This window comes from Poecilia reticulata, linkage group LG2 (genome assembly GCF_000633615.1).
Source record: "Poecilia reticulata strain Guanapo linkage group LG2, Guppy_female_1.0+MT, whole genome shotgun sequence".
NCBI classification, from domain to species: domain Eukaryota; kingdom Metazoa; phylum Chordata; class Actinopteri; order Cyprinodontiformes; family Poeciliidae; genus Poecilia; species Poecilia reticulata.
The window spans coordinates 24,872,691-24,894,631 of NC_024332.1; the positions used below are offsets into that span (position 1 = coordinate 24,872,691).

The 21,941-nt window shown below is 40.2% G+C and overlaps 2 protein-coding genes across 8 annotated transcripts in view; one reads left to right on the forward strand and one right to left on the reverse strand.

The window, feature by feature from the left end:
* Nucleotides 1-3,610: 3,610 nt before the first annotated feature.
* On the reverse strand, nucleotides 3,611-7,403 carry esd (esterase D/formylglutathione hydrolase). The gene is made up of 9 exons (XM_008436954.1): nucleotides 7,297-7,403; nucleotides 6,243-6,317; nucleotides 6,041-6,129; nucleotides 5,690-5,788; nucleotides 5,482-5,606; nucleotides 5,273-5,392; nucleotides 5,092-5,190; nucleotides 4,835-5,002; nucleotides 3,611-3,892 (listed from the first exon to the last, which is right to left on the reverse strand). The coding sequence occupies exons 2-9, from the start codon at nucleotides 6,308-6,310 to the stop codon at nucleotides 3,812-3,814; spliced, it is 849 nt and encodes a 282-aa protein (XP_008435176.1). The 5' UTR covers nucleotides 6,311-6,317; nucleotides 7,297-7,403; the 3' UTR covers nucleotides 3,611-3,811.
* A 12,366-nt stretch (nucleotides 7,404-19,769) lies between these two features.
* The window catches only part of htr2aa (5-hydroxytryptamine (serotonin) receptor 2A, genome duplicate a), a 125,844-nt gene continuing 123,672 nt past the window's right edge, over nucleotides 19,770-21,941 (forward strand). For 6 of the 7 annotated variants that reach the window (XR_536296.1, XR_536299.1, XR_536303.1 and 3 more), the window contains exon 1: nucleotides 20,036-20,134. The gene's annotated coding sequence lies outside the window, so the exon portion shown is untranslated. Of the gene's footprint in view, nucleotides 19,956-20,035; nucleotides 20,135-21,941 lie in introns of those variants that run through there. The other variant, XR_536302.2, reaches the window with a different exon arrangement.

A 21,941-nucleotide genomic window follows, 5' to 3' on the forward strand; every position in this document is an offset into this window, starting at 1 on the left:
GTGCGTGCGTGTGTGTGTGTGTGTTTCAGGCTGGAGTTGTGTGAGATTACTGACTGTGTGACTCAGGGTGGGCTTGGTTTACTGCACTGTTGATGCCTCATTACCCAGCGTGCTTCGTCAACAGTATTTTATAGTGTGTGTGTGTGTGTGGCCTTTGGCATCATGTTGCTCTGCAGACCTGGCACAAATGGATGCTTTAAAGGGGCAGAAAAATTATGTTGCCCCCATTGAACTCTGTAGTAAGAGAGCAAGATGTTTTACCTCCTGAACTTTGAGCCACATCCTTTTGACTGGACGGAGACGAAACGCCGCTCATAGCTGATGCATAAAAACACAGAAACTCTCTTTCAAAACATTCAGCATTGTACTTCTTACATCCAACACACCTAATGCATATTTAATGTTATTTCTTGAGCTTTTGTTGGGTTTTTTTTAGTCAACGCAGGCATCGTTTTAGGACAGTTTTGTGGTGGGTTTTCACATCTTATATTATCGATTAGTTTGGTTAGCATTTCTGAATCACTAGCCTAGCAAAGCGGCTTTGCTGTAATATGTTCAGCGTTCATGTAACCCGCCATCTCGCGCTCTCTTGCTAACGTTGAGTCTTCTTTACCTAGCAACATAAGAGTGTTGTCAGCGCAGCATATTTCTCCCTACTCTTCAACATAAAGTGTAAAAAAATAAAACACCCAGCCGAGAAGAGGTTTAAAAGAGTAAGTTCTGGAGTGATGGTGGTGGTTCAGATATTTCATTTAGACAAAACTCGCTACATTTACCCCGTTGTGTGCGCGAGGTGAAGGAGCGTAAGGCGCGCTGAAGTGTACGGGAAAACATAATCGGTGCGCCGATTCAAAACATCTACAATAATGATAATAACATTAATAATAAAATAATTGTCAGTGCAAAGTAGCCTACAAATTTTTTGGTGAGGGACCTGGATAAAGGCTAGGGGGCCGCTGGGCCGAAAAAGGTTGAGAAACACTGATTTAGACGGTCTGCAGTCTTAAAATATTCAAATTAAGGCTAACTTTTGTATTCATGTGGAAATATTTCTCGTCTCAGTTTAGATTATGGTGCAGCTCGTTTTCTGCTGTTTGTTCCAGAGGAAGAACGCATGGATATGAAAAGGTCGCCCTCCACAGGCAGGCAGCTGGTACTACAGTGGCATTAAAATGATTCAATTAAAACCTAAAATCAGTTAAAAACTAGAGCTGCCCCTTTACAGCATCCACTAAAACATGGTCTGCTATATGTTTCCAGTTTGTCTGGAGAGCCASAAAGAAACTTTAACATTCTTGAACTGCAGTGTTGTTGTTTTTTTTCCATCTTKGTTTCCAAAGCTTTAGCCACTTCCAGATTCAGCAGTAAAATAAGGACTTTTAATTTAGAAACTAGACAAAAAAAGCTTCCACTGGATGGATTTAATAGTTGCCAAAACAAACATCCTCTGTAATGTTAAATGTTTTTTTATTATTATTGTAGAATAACCTGTACATATTATTTATCACCATGTGCAGAGTTTAGACGTTACGTACTGTATGTTCCACCTGAAAAAGGCTGGGGGTTTTTGTTGTATGGAAATGATCATTTTTTTGCGTATTTCAACACTACGGGCAGCTCGGCTGAACAGAAATCGGTATATTCCCATAAATCTGAGAGCTACCAATCGTGTTTCAAACTTCTGATATTTAACATTCCTGGTGTCGAAACGACTCACTTCGCCCAAACGCATCATGGCGATGTCCTGGCACCGCTGCGGGAGAAAGGAACAGGAAGTCCAGGGTGATAATAAGGGATCTGATCGTTAAGTCTTCGTTTTGGGTCTTCCACGGTTCGGTGCACATCGAGTCTCAGCGGTTCAGGGGGCGGAAAAAGCAATAAAACCAAACCGACTGCTTCCCCGAGGGTTTCTGCACTTTAAATTGTGTGTTTATAAGTCTTCGTTTTTGGCCACTGAGAAAAATCTGGGTTGAGTTTAGGTTAGAATAGTGATGCCAGTGAACACAATGTGTGTGTGCCTGCTGAACGTTGAGCAGTTTTGCTTCTTTTTTTTTTAAACATCTCTTCTTTTTGTATTAATGCTCAGTTTTTGTACTTTTCTGACAGGGAGCAAATGTATTATTTTTTTGTGACTTCTCTTCAGGTTTGCTGAACTTTCGATGTAAACGTGCCCTTTTGTAAGAGTTTGTGAACTTTTGTCAAATGTACAGCGTGCATGAAATGTCCCTGTAACGTCGCCTTAACTGCTGTGAATACTGTATATACTGTACTGTATTTCTCATCACTATCAGTAAAGACCTCACATGTCAAAACAAAACACATCTTTTATGAACTGGCTGCACCTTCCAAAATGTCGGAAACACACGATACAAATGTTGGATGAATTGGGAAGCGATTCGTCTGTTAAATCAAGACTTGAAGGGTTTGAAGCGGGATAAGTTGCTTTMATCAATTTCCAGACATGGTTAAGTAAGAGAAAAACAAAAAAATMATCAAATAATGTTTGAGTTTTTGATGTTATTCCATTTCTTGGCCAATAAGAAACTCTGTTTCTAAAAAATAAGTTGCTTTTTAGGATTTGATTTATATTAAAATTTCACCGTTTAGGTCAGATTTGTCTCACCACGACTTGACGTTTTTCCCATCCCTTTTCATTTTTGAGTTTCTGATTGAGTTGGCAACAATAATCCTGGGCTTCAGCCTGTTCCTTTCTTATGGCAAATTACTGGTTTGTAAAATAGCATTTTATTTTGTTTCATTCACAAGTCTAAAAGTGTCTCACTTTTTTGTGTACCTCTAGGTCACTTTAGAGTAATTTCAAAATGTACAATAGTAAAGACATTCAGTCATTTTACGACAACTGAGGGACGGCAGAGGGAAAAAAGAAAACTCKGAAGGAGAAAAATGAAGGACTTAGTAAATAAAGAAAAGCAGAAAGAAGGAAGGATAGAAGTAACTATACAAGGATGAAATGGACTCTTAAGAGAAATTTAATATTTAGAAAATGTGATGAGGGTTGGGGAATACAACATTGTTTTTCCATATGAAAAGACCTGGAAAATACTGAAGCAAAGTTCCAGACTATATGGGAATCCTGATTTCCCAAGTAAATATTTTGTACTCAAATTTCTTAAATATTCTAAAACTTTAGAAGAATGAAGAAATTTGGGTGTAAAACAGAATATTTATATTCTTGAATTTACAGTGCAAAAAAGTTGTACCAAATATTTTTGTCCAATTTTTAGTGCAAATCTCTTWCTAYACTTGRGGAAGAAAAACAAAAACAAGACAAACTTGCTTGTGATTTTTCAGACAGATACAGGAGCTTGTTTTGAGTAAGTTATTTCTTAAAGGGGAAGTGCTTTTGGTTAGGGAAAAGCATAACGTAAAGTAAAAAAAAAAAAAGAAGATTTTTAGATAATGCTGCCTATTTAGTATTAGCAAAAATAAGTTTCACTGGCAGATTTAATTTATAACATTTTCAAATATTTCTATTCTTTTTTTATTGTAGCATTGTGTAAGGAAGTGAAATGTCGACCCTTGGCTGGAGGTGTTTGTTACCAATGGATCAAAGCTGTTGGAGACAAAAAAAAAAAATCTTAAAGAAACAAAAGAGTAATGAGAGTTTTTATTCCAAAGAATTCCCATTTGACACTTTCTGCTCTAATGAAACAAGAGCGCAGTAATTCATCACATGGTCGGGTYTGAAGGTGCTTTTAACGCAGAAGGCATTTTAACTCKGTTTGTTCCGGGACATTATTGTAGCTGGGCGTTAAGTCAGAGCAGCAGGTCACAGTGAACTGATGGCGGCTCAGGCGTTCAGGTACTTGGCGTGATGCTTGATGTGGTCGTTTATAAACGAGTAGATGAAGTAGTAGCTGTGGTCGTAGCCCTGCAGGAGAATGAAAAAAAAAAAAAAACTATGACGCAAGAAATCATTTTATACAAATATGCTCATTGATTAGAGGAAAGCATGCGTTTTGTGTTATGTGACAGGACGACTGCTAGTCAGGCACTTCACTAATCAGGGAAGAAAATCATTGCTTAAAGAAAACCATGTGGACGCCTGCTTGTAGTTTGCTRCCAGCCCTGAAGGAGGCGCAGCAAACATGGAGCAATAACATCGACCTGCATGGAAAACCTGATCCTGAACATCAAGGTGAGGATGTTGCCATGTTTTTGTGATCATTGCAGCCTAAATATGCTGATTTGTGGCACCTTTTTCAAATTTACTAATATTTTTAAGCTGTATTTTTGACATAACYTGACCTGCTCTAATGTCTCCTACCAGACACTTTCTTCTTGTRACAAAGATTTCTTTTAAATACGTGGAAAGCAACAGTAAGAGTTGGGTTTATTCCTGGCATCGACTGACTAGAAAGGGATGTATAACATCACTAGTATTCTTGTTGATATACTAGCATAGATTAACTAATCATCATTTAGCTAACATGATCAACAAATGTTAGCGTTAAGCATCATAGGGGTTTTGTTTTGTAGCTTTGGCTTCCAAGAGACATTGGGAAACAGGAAGTTAAATTAGAAGAGGGCTTAGGGGATGAGCCAACATTCAGCAGAGTTGCAGCGATTGGTCAGAAAAAAAGAAAACGGGAAACATGAAGGTGATTGGTCAGATTTGTAGAAAAGTTGCAATGATTAGGTGAAGATGGTAAAGTCTGTGCAAAATTTGCAAATGATGACTGAATTTAGCTTAGTRGCTGCAATTGAGACGTCTCAACCTCCTAGCCACCGATGGAGCCTGCAGCATTATGCTGCTGGGATTTAGATCAAAATTTAATTGGAAATCAGAGAATTTGAGGCGTTGGGGACGGACCGGCTGCAGTCTGAAGACGACGGGGATTTTCTTCTCTGAGCAGACGGCGATCAGGTTGTCGGGCAGCAGCTGGCTGGCAGACAGGAACTGATCGTCTCGACCCTGGTCGATGAGGATGTCGAGCTGAGGGCCGGAGTAGGAAGCTGCCAACACGGTGGCGTCATACGCCTGGAAAACAAACGCAGCGTTGTAGAAAAAGTGCATTTCTCCCTTGAAACATGCTTTTATTTTGTAGCAGAAGGCCGCAGGGCTCCCACCTCCCAGGTGGACCGGTCGGCTCCCAGGTAACCCGTGAAGGCCTTCTGCCCCCAGGGACACTGCACGGGGTTACAGATGGGGGCGAACGCAGACACGGCCTGCGAGGGGAACGTCAGGAGGAATCAACGTCYAACAGCAAACACAATCCAACTTCCTGTCTGAGCAGAAACAGGAAGTTACCTTGTATTTGCCCGGATTCTTCAGGGCGCAGATGAGTGCCCCGTGGCCGCCCATGGAGTGCCCGCTGATGGACATCCGGTCCGGGTCGGTGGAGAAGTTCGCGTTGATGAGCTTGGGGAGCTGAAACGGGACACGGATGTTGGTTTAGATGACGGGAAGACGAAGAGGTGAGTGTTTGGTGGCAAGATGGTGGAAGGAATCTGGAGCACCTCCTCTGTGACGTACGAGTACATGCGATAGTTGGTTTTCCAGGGATCCTGGGTGGCGTTGACATAGAAACCAGCTCCGGTCCCAAAGTCCCAGTTCTCATCTTCACCTTCGATGTTGCAGCCACCTGAGGCAGGAACACCGTCACTTCGTTCCACAGACTCACTTTCTGACCCACTGTGGTGTGTTTTTGAGTGTGTGTCGTCTTACGTGGGCTGGTGTCCGGCGCCACGACGATGATGCCGTGTTCGGCTGCAGCCAGCTGGCTGCCTGCTTTGGTGATGAAGTTCTGCTCGGTGCACGTCAGGCCTGCAGAGAGAAAACACCTCAGTCTGGTTTCCATCACGTTCCACAATCTGGAAATACGGCAACGGTTGGTAAACGTCCAACAGCACAAACCACTGAGATGCAGAACCTTTCAAAAGTACTACATTGATGGATGTAAGGCCAACTTGCATTTTTTAAATGAAATGAAGACATTTTAAGGCCTTATATGTTTAGATACATGAATTTAAGACTTTCTAAGGATGCATGATCACCATGTTTTGGCCTGAGGCTCACCAGAAAGCCAGTAGAGTACGGGACATTTATCCGTTTCAGCCTTGGGAGGAAGATAAACGGCAAACTTCATCTTACACTTCAGCTCAGTGCTGCGGACAGAAAACAGGCAAGAATTTAACCGACTTCAGTAAAGCTCAACTTTTTAAGGCACATTTGAATGTCCTGTTTTGCGGTCAAAGGTGAGGACGGCCGTTTGTCTCACCTGTCATGTTCGAACACCTTCTGGAAGCCGCCGGCACACTTGTTGGAGGACACCTGTGTGAGAGCCATGGCTGACCTGCAGACAGGGAGGTCACTCATATTGTCATCGTCACATATCCTCGGCTTTACCACAGATCACGTTTTCCTCATCATTCAGCTCTAAAATATACAAACATCAGTACCGGCCGACGTTGGTGCAAGAGCATAAACAGTGGTCTAAAAGCAGATAACTAAGATTACTTTGTGTCGTCCAGAATGGCTTTAAATGATTATAATAATATTTTAGAACTTATTGCACGTTTCATTTAATGCAGCATGAAGCATGAACATGACTTGCCAGCTGTCACTGTAAGACTTCGTGGAACAAATGACATAACAAGTCACTTGTTAACTTCAGAGTGACTGAATGCATATTTAAGTATTTCCGTGCTCGTGCTGGTGAAGACCAGCTCCCACCTGTCTGTAACACAAGCATGAGAAATCTCAGGAAAGTTATCGTGACCTTTGTCCATCCCATCCTGAGCATAGACCAAATTTAGCACAAACACACAGTAATATGTTGATTTTAACAGTTCCACAACCATTCATTCCAAATAAATCAGCGTGAGACAATACATGCAATGCTACAAAAACAAACAACACAAAAATCTGTCACATATAACCGCTTATATAATTTCCACCGTCCCAGTTACTCTCCACTGTTATCCTGTGCTTAACACCAGCGCACAATAAACCAGATAAGGTTTAATCAGGGAGAGTTTTAATCAAGCCGAACTGCTCAAACCTCTGTCAAAATCTAAACGCGTTTATTATTCCCATTAATATATTTAGCACAAAGGTATAAACGGGAGAAAAGAGAAAAACTGTCCAAATTTAGACAAGAGTTTTGCTTGTGGTATGTTGGGGGGCGTGCAGGAATTGGCAAGTAAAGTTAGCACCGAGTTAACTTTACTCACCTGTAGCTGCTTTTTCTGAATGCCTGCCTGCAGCTACTGCAGTTAGACACTCGTGAAGCAATAAGCTGACAAATTAAACGCATAATTTCTTTAACATACCTGAGGAAATCACTGGGTTTGCACGGAAAAGAGTGCTGGCTTTGCTAACTCCACAACCAGGAGCAGCAGAGGGCGAGAGAGCGTCAATGGTTTAACGTCATGACGTCACAGAGCCGCCCGCAAACTCAGTTTGAGACGCACTGAACGAGTTTATACTCAAGAGGGCGCCAAATTAGAGGGGGGAAATACATCCTGCTATTTTAATTTCCGAAAGTATAAGTAAGGACCTTCTTATAAACCCTGGAAAGAAAGAAAAAGACAACTGGTCGAGAGAGTGTGTAGTTGTACAATACTGCACAATATTATACAACTGCATATTCATGTTATTTTTCATTTTCTGTCCTCTTCACCTGTTTTGGTTTGTCAAAAAAATCCTCAATAAAATGCTTTAAAGCTTTTGGTTGTAATGTGACCCAACGTTTAAATTATTAAGGTTTAGAAATGCTAATGCAAAGCCGTGTTCATGTTTAAAGCAGTTTGTCCTCAGGTATGATCACATGTTGTTACCATAGTAAATAAAAAGGTCCAGAACCAAAAGCCCTCTCTACCAGCATATTCAACCACTGCACATTCAAATTAGCGTCTCCTGGTGAGATGCTGAAATTGTCGAGCCTCATTTCACTCACATCAAGCCCCATATTTATCTGCTCACATCTCTCTCTCTCTCATGTCTGTTTTCACACATCATGCGTCTTTCTGTCATATTCGTATCATCTGTTTCCTCTGCAATCTTCACCCATCGAAGAGCGCAATTTGGATTGTAAACGACTTATTAAATCACACGGCGGCAGCACGGCGGTGTGCTCTCGTCCTGCAGCTGCTTCCTAAATTAGACCGTTTCAAATCGTGTCCGCCCACTGCCCCCATAAAACAGATTGAATTCACTCAGCATCCTCACATAAACTCCTTCGTCTCAACATGATTATGGTTCCGCCTTCAGCCATGTGAGCTGGAGGACTGCATTTAAAGCAGAATTTGTCACACAAGCTTTCTTTTTTTTTTTTTTTTTTTTTTGCCCGAATCCATTGTGGTCTGTTCCCCATTGAGTCCACCAGATGGCAGCAGCCGATTTAGTTTTCTTTTTTAAAACGAGCACAATTTTAACATATAGATATGAATACACGACAGACTGGCGACCTGTCCAGGGTGACCCCGCCTCTCGCCCGAAACGATAGCTGGAGATGGGCACCAGCAACCCTCCCGACCCCACTGAGGGACAAGGGTGCAAGAAAATGGATGGATGGATATGAATACACTCACTGTGTTTGGTTCTGCTGGACCCTGAATGAAAAGTGTGATAGGTGTCGATGTTAATGTGCGAGTTTCGTGTTTCCGCCCCAGTGTCAGAGATCAGCTCAAATCCCATTCACCGACACCAACTCGTGCGCTCAGATTCCTGCACGTTTTGCCTAGTGTCTCACGGGAACCAATCTTCTTTTTCTCATTTTCTCTCCCAGCCACAAACAGGTGGCGGTACACAATAAATATAGCTTTACCAATGGTGGCTCCTTATCACAATCGATCGAGATGGCCCGGGTTTTCTCTGCTGACGGCGCCTTGAAATCGATTTGGGAGCAGAGTGAAGTTTATAGAGATTACGCCGAAGAAGGAGTTCAAGAATGAAATTTCAAAGTCTGACAATGAATATGAAGAAATGATGAGACTGGAGGGGGGGGAGGATTATGGAGGACATGCAGAAAGACTCATGGTTACGATTCAAAACCTGCAGCCATGGAATGACAGGGTTAGTCAGTGTGTTCGTCTTGTATAGACTGACAGACATGGGTTAAATTTCTAATAAAATCCAAATTAAGAAAAGTATATTATGAAGAATTTTGCTTCATTTGTAAATGTATTTTTTTCAATCATTATCTTGATGAATATAGATTTGTTGAATTTGTATTACATTTAATTAAGAACCAGACTGGACTTCAATCATTAAGTTTGACCTAAGAACGGGTGAATATTAAGCCTATATGTTTGTATATTTCTGGTAGTTTGAATCAAATAAACATCCGTTGAACATTTTACAGTAAAAATGTATTACACTGAATTAAAAACAAAAAATAAAAATGCTGTGGATGCTGTCTATTTGCGGTTCAGTATTTTTTTGTGGAACATGACTCCAAGTCATTCTGATTTTTTTCATAGAATGCATCTAAAATATTTAAAACAAAATGCAGCTCAGGAAGCTGAAACAGCTAAAACTAATGCCAGATGATACGGTATTTCCTGCCATTTGTAAATCAGCCAATCCTGGAGCACCATTTTCTTTCTTGGCCTCTGATTGGCTGTTCTCCCAAAAATGGAAATAAGGAAGGACTGTAGACATTAGCTCATCTGGTAGTTCTTAGATGGTTTACACTGTGTATTAGTGCATGCTAATGTACATTTGGGTTTGAATAATTAAAATAGGCAGCTATGAGCGTTTTAAGAGAAGTCCCAAGTACATAAATATTCAAATGCCACCGTATTGCACTACTCTTTTTATGAGCCACCATGCAATTATTCTAAAGTTGTTATAAACTCTATGACTTGCTGCTGGGCCTTATGGCTCCTCACTTCTTATTGCTTAATCCCACACAACCATTCTTTGACAAACGCAATTTGCATTTGAACATCAGTCTTACGAACTGATAGCCTCTCTCATTCCCCCAGGAATCTGTCTATATCACTGTTTGTTTCTCCCCAGCTGGAAGCAGCTGCCACAACAAGCAAAGTGCACAGTCATATCTGTGTAAAGAGCTTGCAGCACATTTTTAATTGGAAAACATGTCTTTTTCGCCTCAGCGTCTGGGCGAGATTACATTAGATTAAATAATTGGAGCGCTGCCAGCCTAGTAGCTTCCAGGGCGGCCAGTCCTCCCAACGAGGATTGATGACCGAGCAACATTGTTAGAAGAATCACCAACAGTATTTGTGGAAATTGTTCATGAACGATGTCAGTGTGTCTTTTTGTGTCAATCACCAACAGATACATTGATCCTATCAGTTAGAAGACCCTTCAAAGAGAGAAGTTAACGTTTTCAGTGGGACTGTTTGTGAATGGAAATAAGGAAGGACTGTAGATCTTAGTCCCATAGAAAACACGTACCGTTGTTGTCCAACGACTTGTCTTATTTGGAGTGAGGGACAAGTCAATAAGTGTGATTATTATAATTGACAAAGAGGAAGAGGTTACCCCAAACTTCCACTCAGAAGCAGCTCTGTTTAGTCCGATTTAATAAAACTCTAGTTTGCCTAGAACATCCGGTTCATTTGGGAACGTGCAATCAAATTCCTGTGGTCCCCCTATAATCCATGTTCTCGGTTTGGTTAAGCTGAACTCTGGTGTGGTACAAATGCAAATGTGAATGCCAAGTGGACGGGAGACCACTTCAAAAGCAGGAAATGGACTGTAGTGCAGGGCATTCTGGGAAAATACAAGCAAAACAAATGTAAGAGTCATGCAACACCATGAGAAATGGCTCGTGGTCTTTTGCCAAAGACAAAAGAGAAATTCTACAACTGGTAAAATCTGATGCCATTCCATTTTTAATTACATTTTGTGAATAAGGAAGTTGTGCTTGATGTCTTCTTCAAAGGTTTCTGTCATTTCCTTCAGTAATTCTTGGTGCAGCACAACCACTGGTGAAGTAGGAAACAGGTTTTTCAAAGGGTATAGTTCATTTGACACATTGCACTGTGAAAGCAAACTGCACCATCTGAAAATGGAGCAAATGTTGCAACATTGGTCCCCAATTGAACAGAGTCCACTAAAAGTAGACTGTCTGAAAATGCCCTTCGTCTTCTGCATCAACTGAACTTAGAACTTACTGACATTGGCCGAATGTTTTCTGCCTGGACATGATGACCTCTTCATCCTCAACAGATCTCCATTAGGGCTTCAGACCAGCTCGCTGGTGTAAGGCTGGGCGAAGACGAGGGGAAATGACAGCACACCCGATAAGACTGAGTGGAGAAAGTCATCAATCAAAGAGGATGGATGGTTTTGGTGACATGAGAAGCTGGCCTGGGACAGGATGCATTCTGCCGCCATGTTATCACAGCCACGAAGCCTTTGAAGAGGCATGCGGAGCTAATCAGATTGGAGCAAATGGTAAATGGATTGAGACTCCTGTCTGAGTGCTCAACTCGGCCTGCTAATGACTTGTTCCACTATGATAATCGAATAACATGCTATGATTTTTACAAGCAGGTATCACAGGGAGACACAGGCTCAGGACTTTGCAGTCATATTTGAATAGTTCGTCCACCCAACTGTCTTCAGAATCGAGAGAAAGCTGGCTGAATTTGTGTACACGAACAAGGAATTTGACTTTGGTTGCACTCATAAAATGACATGTAAACATATAAATTTGGTGAGAGATAAAAAGGATCTTAATTTGGAAATTTCAAAAGAAGAAAAGAAATCTCAGTTTGACTGTTAAGAGGTCATTACTAACACATTCTGAGGGAAGAAACTGCTTCTGGTTGGGTTTTTACAAATAATGCCTTTAAGTGCCAACATGAAGGTAAAAGTTTAAACAGTTTGTGTCTAGAATCAAGGAAGTCATGACACTGCATAATGGCAGAGTAGAAGATGATGAGCAGGGTGGAAAATATACTTTTGTTCTTCACAATGATTTTCTTGAGACAATGAGTTAATCTGAAGAAAAGAAAGTTCATTTTCTCGAGATCACAAAACGCAAACATACATTTGAAGGATGGAATCAGGTTTAACACACACACACACAAACACACACTTGTTATTTGGAGAAGACCATTGTGAAAAATGTGGAAAGTGGGAAATTAACTTGTCTTGAGAAAACCACTGGGATAAAAGTACAAGTGAAAAATGTTGGCTCTGGGCTTCCATACACAGGGAGCTGTACGTCACATGAGAAATCAGAAGAAATTAGCTTATATTTATCTGATATGCACCATATAAAGACTATTCAACTCAAACATGTTAACATTTGCTTCATAAATCAAGAATTTCTACTTTAGGTTGACAGCAGTGTAATTTTGGTCTACTGCTACAAGACTGAAAAATGGTTAGGAAAGAAAACAAAATTGCTCTGAAACAATTCTCATTGGAAAAGAAGCACTCACTCCGTCTGTCTGCTATTGTCAAGGATTTATCAAGTGCAAATAGTTTTATTGAAGTCGCATTCCGAGCATTTGTGATAAAAATCAAAACACTGCTGCGAGCAGATGAACGGGATTCAGAAACTTTTAGCATCCAGGTGTGTATTCTGGCTGTGTTGTTGCAGAAACCAGTCAAACAACAAATCTCCGTCTGACATTTTCTCTTCTCCAGTCACAAAAGAAAGAATGAAGGGCATTCTCTCTTGGCAATGTGAGTTACATATAGTCATGTTTTCCAGCACCGAGTCCTCATCTTGGTCTGCCCTTGCAGGGGAAGTATCTCTGGAAGACATGCTTATACAAGCTGCTCTCTTCAGCACACTTACAAAAGCTGTCAATTTTAACTTCAATCTATATTTATAGTGCAGTTTCGTTCTGGTCTGCTATCAACATTTAGACAAAAATGATCCATGGACAGAATAACACGGTTTACCTGCAAAGTATAACACATAATCCATATAAGGATAGAAAGATCATTGTCGACTCCCACAAGCATAAAATCAAATACTTAATTTAATTCAAGTATTTTTTTAATTGAATCGCATCATAAATCGTACGTCATTTTTGAGTGACTAGTAGCAGAGAACTAGCTTCTGTTAGCCTGTTGCACCAAAAAAGGTTTTCCTACTATAGGATTGCTAAATTTCACTAGGCACACCAAGGCCAATGTGTTGAATTTTGATTAATTAACTTATATTCTAAAATACAACCTCAATACAATCTGCCCCACAAGCAATAAAAGAGCTTCGTAAAATACCTTGCCATGATCTACAAAAATTCAAAAACAAAGAAAAGTCAATGACATCGACCACATTTCAAAGTTACTGCAACACATTGAGCTAAATTACTTCCAGGGAGAATCCCCGACTCATCAAGGATGCGACAAAACCCAGAACAATACAAAGCACTGCAACTCTGTAAAGGTTTCAGTCTCTATTTCTAAATCGTTCTCTGTGTGGAAAGCGTTCCAGATTCAACAATTAGGAGGAGCTGGAACAAAAACGGGCATCCATGGGAGAGTTCCTAGGTGCAAATCACTGCTAGCCAAAAAGAAGACCTGTGTCAAGGTAAAAGACATCTTAGATGATTCCCTAGACCTCTCAAGCACATTGACAGCAACATGGTGATGGTGAGACTGCTTTGGTTTTTATAGACCCGTTTGACTTCGATTGATGGAACCATATATTCTGCTTTCAGCCTGAAAATGCTAAAGGTGAACGTCCCACAATCAGTTTACGTCCTTAAACTCTAGGACACTTTGGCCGTGAACGACAGCTACACCATGACGGTTACCATTTCAGCGGCTTCTTGACATTGGTTCATCAATGGGGTTGACATTGATGAACCAATGTCAACCCCAAATAACTAACAAATACACCCCACAACCCCCTTCTTTCAAACTTACCTACTTGTTTTACTAACTAATCTTTTTAATTGTATAGTTTTTGACAGTGTTGATATTTTATTGCTTTTATTTAATTGCATGTTTTCACAGCTTTAGATTTCTGAACACGGTTAGCATGGCCATGGCTTTCCTACTCCATTCTCATCTCCCTGCTCTGGTCCATCTGGAATTTCTCCTATTGAAGTGGATTCTCTCTGGTAGAATTTCAAACGGGCCAATCAGCAAACAGAAGGAGAAGTTGTCAAGAATGACAAATTTTTTGCGCCGTTTTAGAATTGTAGTTTGCTTGTAGGTTCAGCAATGGCAGCAGGAAAAAGTGAATGAAGCTTTTTCAGCTAAAAAAAATTAAATTAAAGCCAAAATGGCAGTATAACCAATCAATTCCAGAACTGACATGCAATCTCTGCCCACAAGTTGCGTTCTGACATCTCTAAGCTACAGTGTAATGTTTTAATGTATTTGTTTTACAAGCAGCAAACAGGCAATTATTTGTGGAGAAATGTGGCTCAACAGCAACCACTATACAATCGGTACTAATCAGCAAAGAAGCTCCAGCAATAGATCCACTCCATGCCGTCTGAGGTCAGCAGCTGGAAATTATCCTTTGAAACTCATCCGAGCTGATTACAGCTCCGCCAGCCGGCTGACAAACAGGATTAAGATGAATGACGGCGGCGTTTGAGCTGCCTCCAGATCATCCGTGGCCCTCAACATTTCTTTACACACAGATTTTCAGATGGCAGTGGGAGTGGATTTACATATTTCCACAGGAATTTATGCTAAGTCAACCTAGGATCTGTTAGGTTGAAGGATTTCTTGTAATGTTAAATTTATTGCATCCAGACATTTTTTTTGCTAACTTCCAACCATCCAGTGCAGTCAGATCAGCTGTGAAGTCAAAATAACAGTCATCCTGTACATGTCTATGAGTGGAATACAACTTCATCATAAAGTAGTAAATATGTGATTAATTTCCAAAATCATCAATCTGCTTTCTCGTGACAAAGTCAAAAGCTCATTTTGATTACTGCTCCCAGGTGTAAAAAAAGTTTTTACCAACATAATTGTGTGACGTATTTACCTCACTTTTGATACAGATGTCCAGGACCACACCCCAAACCCTTATTTTGAATATGATTATGAAGTGGCTCCCTCACATTTGACCTTTGAACTTGATGAAAACAATAGATTTTGTTGGTGTAATCACAGACCATGTGCAGAATACAGAAAAAGACACTGTCCGGATCACCAGAATATTAAACAAAGAACATTTTGATTAATGGTGGCAAATGAAGCTCTGTTAAAAGATGTTTCAGGATGCAGGATTGACAACCAAGCACAATGTTCAGCCCTGCCAAAGGAACCTACAGTAGAAACTAAATGAAAATGTCAGGAAAATAGACTGAGGGTTGTCTTTAAGACTTCAACACTGCATTTATTTCCAGACATCGGCTCAGAAAATGTTCTGCGAAAATACCCTGCTGTCACTCCGTGATGGATTGTGGCTGAAGTCTATGAGCCATAGGTGAGAAAACATGTGAACCCGCTAGCCACAGTTTGGAGGAACACTTTCTGGGAAGTATGGAAAGTTCTGTGAGAAAACTTTATTGTGTCAATTTTCTCCTTCCACTCTGTTTTCTTTACTCTGCTCTCATTCATCGCATGCTTCCTCATGTACTCTGATTCATTTCAAACCATAAAAGGGTCCAACAGGGTCCTAATGACATACGGAGACAAACCAGCTTCTCCACTCTACAGAGACTTGTTACAATACGCCCCAACATACCCATCCTGACTCATTACAGTACACATCTGGCTGTTGTCGGGAACCTTTCTGTCCGGTCTTCATTAATGGCCTCTGCTGCTGTACCATTAAGATAAATTTGCAGGGGAGATGGTGAGAATAATCTGGCAGTTTATACAATAACCAGTGTGTGTCGAGAGATGGAGACAGGATTTTTCTTTGATTTTTCATCAGATGGGGAATGAACACAAAAACAAGACTCAAAGTTAACTTTTTAAGTTGTTTTAAGACTGTTAAAGGTTGGTTTGTGTTTTACAGAGAAGCAAAGTCACAACAGCAGCACAGTAAGCCAACATCTTTAGACAAAATTTTTCATGGTGCATAAAAATAGATGTTCTAATGACTTAAAATATTAAAACGCAGAATTTGGGGATAATAAAACATTTGGATGAAGTTTGAAAATCAATTGGTTTCATAATCACATGCAAGTTAAATAAAAAAAACAATGTGTTACAAATATTTCCATTTTTGGAAAAAAACATTCTGAATCTCCAGGGGAAAAAAAAAAAAAGTTTGCAACCTTGCTTCATCGTCCTGAAGACATCACATATAGTGAGGATGACTTTAATCCTGGACTAAATTAACTCCACTCTTACATCACGTAGCTGCCCGAACTAGCTACAGGATCCTAGACCTGTAAGCTTTTTAGGAAAACTGGTAGGGGTCAGAGTCATTGGGAAGAAGTACTGTAATGTGACCCCTGTCCAGTTTCTCAGAATCTTTTAACACAACAGGGGTGAGTGGCACTTGCCTATGATGTTTGGTTTCTTGGGTTAGGGGACTTTGGTGGAGGATTTAAGGCAGGATGGAACAGCACCCAGGGCAAGTGACTGGTTGAAAATGTTGGTGAAGACTCCAGCCAGTCAGCACACTCTTTCAGGATGCATACCAGGATACCGTCTGAGACAGTAGCCTTTCTGGGGTCCACCACCTACAATATGCACCTCACCTCATGCTCTTCTAATACRAGGGTTGTGGTCTTGTGGGTCATTCGATGACGTTTAGCTCCCATTGCTGGCTGTTCCTCAAAATGGGCAAAGAAGATGTTTCGCTACTCTGCCAACGAGGCTTCGCCAGATTCCTTGCCAAACCTACCTGGTATTAGATGTTCTTCAGATGATTTCCTGTTGTCAGTTTTTGCCTTTTTGATGCCTCTCTTCAAGTTTGTTTGGGTTATGCTGTAGGCAGCCTCATCCCCAGACAATAAGACGAAATTCCCGGCTTTAGCAGCAGCTGGACCTCCCCAGTCATCCAGGGTTTTTGGTAGACTCGTTTCTACATTCGTTACATGTTCTCCTTCCATGAAATCCATGACTGCTGCAGATGAGCGATATACGCCCCTGGTGCTACCAGTGCAGATTGGTGATGATGGTTCCTTCAGCCCAAGCAGAACATTTGAGAAAAGCACAAAGCAGACATCCCAACGTCTTTGTTTTTGCTTGAAACTAACAGTTGGTCCATGTGGATGAAAAATAAATAAATAAATAAAAAAATCAACTTGAACATCTTGATGCTCTTGGTTAATTGTTAATGCTCTGGCGAACCACCAGTTCTGGCCATCCATGACAACAAGCCAGTCTTCACTTTGAGCACCATCAGGTTGTTGTTGTGCCTTCAGGTCTCCTGCGAGGCTCTTTCTCAATTTCCTCCATCAACATTTCCAGAGACCTGTTTGAAAATGCAAGATCCAAATGATAAAATATCTGTAACTCAGTCTGGCAATATTATGCTGGAGTTGAAACCAGCTACTTACATGACCCACGTAAAGACTTTTTTTCCTCATTGTCTGAAGATAAAGCAAACTAAACTTTTTCTTGTAGATAAGCTGAAATACCAAAACTATTTCCATTTGCTAAATGCCAGAAAACACTTACCAAGAACATGTTTTTTTTAAAGATTCTTTTTAGAGACTTTTGAATTCAAAAGTTTACTTGCATTACGTCAGTATTGTGGGTAATTGTCTTGTACAAAAAAAATGTGTATATAAAAATGTATGTGGCATTTTATATAACTATATTGAAGACATGAAAAGAAGCAGAGGACCTTGGAAAACACAAGCTGTAAGGTTTGCCCAGTATGCCATCATTCAGTTGATATTTGGCCGACTCTTTGCCCAATTTCTTGGTTTCCGAAATGAATTCAACAGCTGCCCGAAACTGAAATGCCACGTACGGACACAGAGTGAGAAGAGCTAGGCTTCAAAAAAAGAAATAATCATTTTATCGGATGTATACTTGGTGTCTGACAATCGGATCTTTACAGATGAAACTTCTGGTCAATCCGCAAGTCTGCGCTGCAGAGAGAGTGGATACATCAAATGGCATCATCTGTGCACCTCAGAACTTCTAATAGGAGCGCTGACCTTTCAAGACCTTTTACTCTCCTCCATTTGTATTCAGCTGAACTCTTTCTGGGAGCAGAGAGGATGGCTCCAGATGGTAGCTGTAGTCTCTAAAGGAGAGCTGGTGGAGATTGCAAATACAGATATCCGTTGACTGGGCTTGTTTGAGATGTGAAAACATGTTTAGATTCACGAGTAATTTGTCCCTTAAGTTTCCATGAAATAAACAGTAGGGGTGTTCTTGCAGTTTAACGCCGTAGTATTTGCTCACAAAGTGAGCTGTCTTGGCAAGAGCAGCGTATGACTTGGTACGGTAAGTGACGTAGGACATAAATTCAAGAGTTTTAAGCTCTTCGCCCCGTTATGTATACATTTAAAACTCTTATTTTGAAGTCTCACTCTTTTGAGACTTCACTCCCAAGAGAGTGAAATTTCACTTTTGTGTTGAAACCCTGACAGCGATACTGAGCCACTTTTTCATTCCCTGTTGTCATGTCTATTTCCTCTGTACGCGCTTGTCAATGAGGAAAAGAATTACCTCAGCTTTGCCTTTAACTAAATCATTAAAAAAAAAATTCTCAGTATTATTGCCGACCTGTTTGAAACACAGCAGGAATTTTACCCAACTGGAGCAAAGCGAGATGAGAGTCCAGTCCATCAGAGCGTCTTGCAGACATCGGATCACTTTGTTAGGAGAAATGTTCCCAAAGTGGTGCTTGTAGTTTCAGTGTCCTGTGTAGCACAGATTTGCACAAATCAGCAACTGACTTCAAACCAGCCCACTGTTCTTCACCTGGGACGAAAGTTTTACATTCCTCATCTCTAACTTAGAATCTAAATCTATGCAGAATCCATCTACGCCTGTATTTGCAGTCTCCTAATAGAAGTTCTGAGGTTAAGAGTTGCTTTTGAAACATAAATGTTTCAAAATGTTATCCGTTTCTCACACAGCTAGATGAACTCACATTCAGTGAGGCGAGTGACCTTTGTGCTGGTCACTGAGAACAGACTCCAGTTTGCTTTCTTCAATTTCCATGTTGCAGCCCATTTAGCAGTCAATCTCAGTGCATCAATCTCAGTCATGAGTGGAGCAAGTACGGTTGTTTCCATGGCAGCCGAACGCAACATCAAGCTGGACAAGATTTTGTTGAATGTGTCTGCAGTGGAGCTGCACAAGAACACGTTCCATTGTGCAGACAATCTTATTTACTCTCTCATGCAAACAACACAGTATTCCATTTGTTTGACTGACAGCTTCCTGACAGTCTCTGGGCACGCTCTGTCTGCCAGAACAGCAGGAGAGAATGAAAAGACATTTCATTATGTTGGGTTTTTATGCTAAATTATGCTTTTATAAAATAACGTCCAGCACAGCTTTGTTGAAGTTGGTGGGCTTTTAAAGCTATTCCAGATTACTCTAAAGTGAACATTTCCACAAAGAACTCACTGTGATAGACATGGTCAGCAAAGAGGAAAATATAACACTAACTTAGGGCACATTCACACCAGCCCTGTTTAGTGCACTTTAATGGAACTCTGGTCCGTTTGCCGAGAAAGTCTGGTTCATTTGGGGAGGTATAAATGCGCAATTGAACTCTGACATGGACCAAGAAACAACCTCTGGCAGGTCTCAATTCAGTTGAAGTTAACTCTGGCACTAGGAAGGCATAAGCAAAAGTCACAAGTTAACAACGAAAAGAAGAACCACAGGGAGCCAGTTTACCTCTCTGTCAAAGAACAAACCGAAGCCTTATCCAGGCTCTGATGCTCCTTTTATGCCAGTCATCTAATCAGTCTGATGTGCTGCACCTGTGGGTAACAAGCCTGACAGGAAGCCTGCAGGAGAGAAGCACCTGAGAGCTGCACACTGAAACACACACAATCTGCAAACAGCCTGGCAGATATGACAGCATTTTTCTAAAACACACTTTCCACTTAGAGCAAATTCCAACAGGACCTGGAGCAGCACATCCTAAAAGGTTGGTTTAAATTTTGTATTATTTGTAATAGTTCCCTTACCTGTAATTGAAAGATGACATATGGCTGTGAGCTAGTGAGCCATAAAGAGCATGGGACTTATTCTACCCCAGTCAGTTCACATTGCAGCAGAAGAACGAACGTGTCTGTGGCTCCTTTCTTCAATTATTCCCCTTTTCAGGTATGAGTTCACACAAAAACTTATCTGTAACGTTGTAACAAGGTTACAAGGTTCTTGAATACATGTTGTTATTGATATTTACCTACATTATTCTTGTTAATAGAGGAAGTTTAGCCAGTTAGCCGCAGCAGACAATGCTAACCCTTGTTTGTGAATGTAGCATTATACTGTGTAGTCCAGCTGCAGGGCAACCTTTGCACACAAGATTATAGGATATTTGTTACTGTAATATTTGTGTAATTTGGTTAATAAGAAAACCATGCTGTCAAAGTTTTAGTCATTGTTAAATGTATGTAGACACGTTACAACATGACGTCACACGTGCAAGTTGGCAGTTTTTAGTTTTAGCTGTCAAGTTGTCAACAAAACACGCTAAATCTTAAACATAGGCATTATATACAATAAAAAAAGGGACTTTGCTACTAATTGTCAACTCTATGACAAGGTCAGAAAAAGGTTTTAATAAAAAGTAAAGTGTGGGAGAAGGAAGGTCAGTAATGCTAGCTTGACTTTGACAACCGTAACACGTAGACATCCTGAGAATTTTTTTTTTAGTTCAGTTAAAAAAAAAACTACACACTGACTTTGACAGATTTGTTGAGCAGGTGTTTAAATTAATCAGTCACAGCATCACTTATTAGTAATTGCATTAGCAATCGCAAAATAAATATCGACATAAAACTGACGAACTGAATGTTCTGTTTGTGTGGGAAATGTTTGCGTGTTTTTTGGCGTTAAATCCTGATACATGAGTGCTGCTGTTGTCTAACTTTGACCACTGCTCAAAGTTAGTTTCCCAAACTTATGACCCATTAAAAGTTATATTTTACCACCATATTTTTCTTTTAAAGCATCTTTTTTTTTTTTTACTTTAAAATTGACTAAAAATACTTCCTCAAAAGTACTTTTATTTCCATATGCTATACATGGCAACAGAATTAATATGTGGAACAGACATGTAAAAGTCAAAAAATTATACAATTGATTAAAACAGCTCCCTTGTTTCAGTCCATTAATATACACATACAGAAATAATGCCAACAGTTTGAGAGCAAACATGTAAAAAAAATAATTTAACAAGTAACTGTAACAGTACTTGGAGTACTGATTGGAACTTGATGTATTATTTCTTATACAGATGAAGAAATAATGTCATCAAAACAGTTTGACAGGAAGCATACTAAAAATCCTGCCATTTAACAAGTAACTATATCAGTACTTTAGTAAAATAGTAACAGGAAAGACTTTTAAGTCAGAACGTTAAAGGATTATTTATGAACAGCATTCACCCTTCCATTGCAGATAACTGGGCCCTCAGTAAACCCTCCCGACCCCACTGAGGGACAAGGRTGTCAAGAAAATGGATAGATGGATGGATGGATGGGCCCTCAGTAATTTTATTAGACATGATTAATTTCTTGGGATTTCATAGATGACAGTTTGAAGAAAATCCCAAACCTGGACACATGATTTAGGATAACTTGCATAAAAAACAAAAAAAGCTTTGAAACAGCCATCAACATGGTTGAAAATGAAAACCAACAATGTATGGTCACTTACAGAAATTATAAGAGCTTAGATTGCTGCTGTTGAGAAAAATTATTATTTTGAGTGTTTAACACAGTTTAAACCTTTTAGAACGAATTTCTTAAGTTTGAACAGGTTTGTGTGAGTGATTTAAAACCCGAAGTATTTAAAGTACAAAGGAGAATAGAGAATCTGCAAGAGAATTTTGGCTCAGACCCCTGGAGTCTTATCATTAAAGACAGGAGGTCATAAATTAACATATGCAGGAAGGTGGAGGACA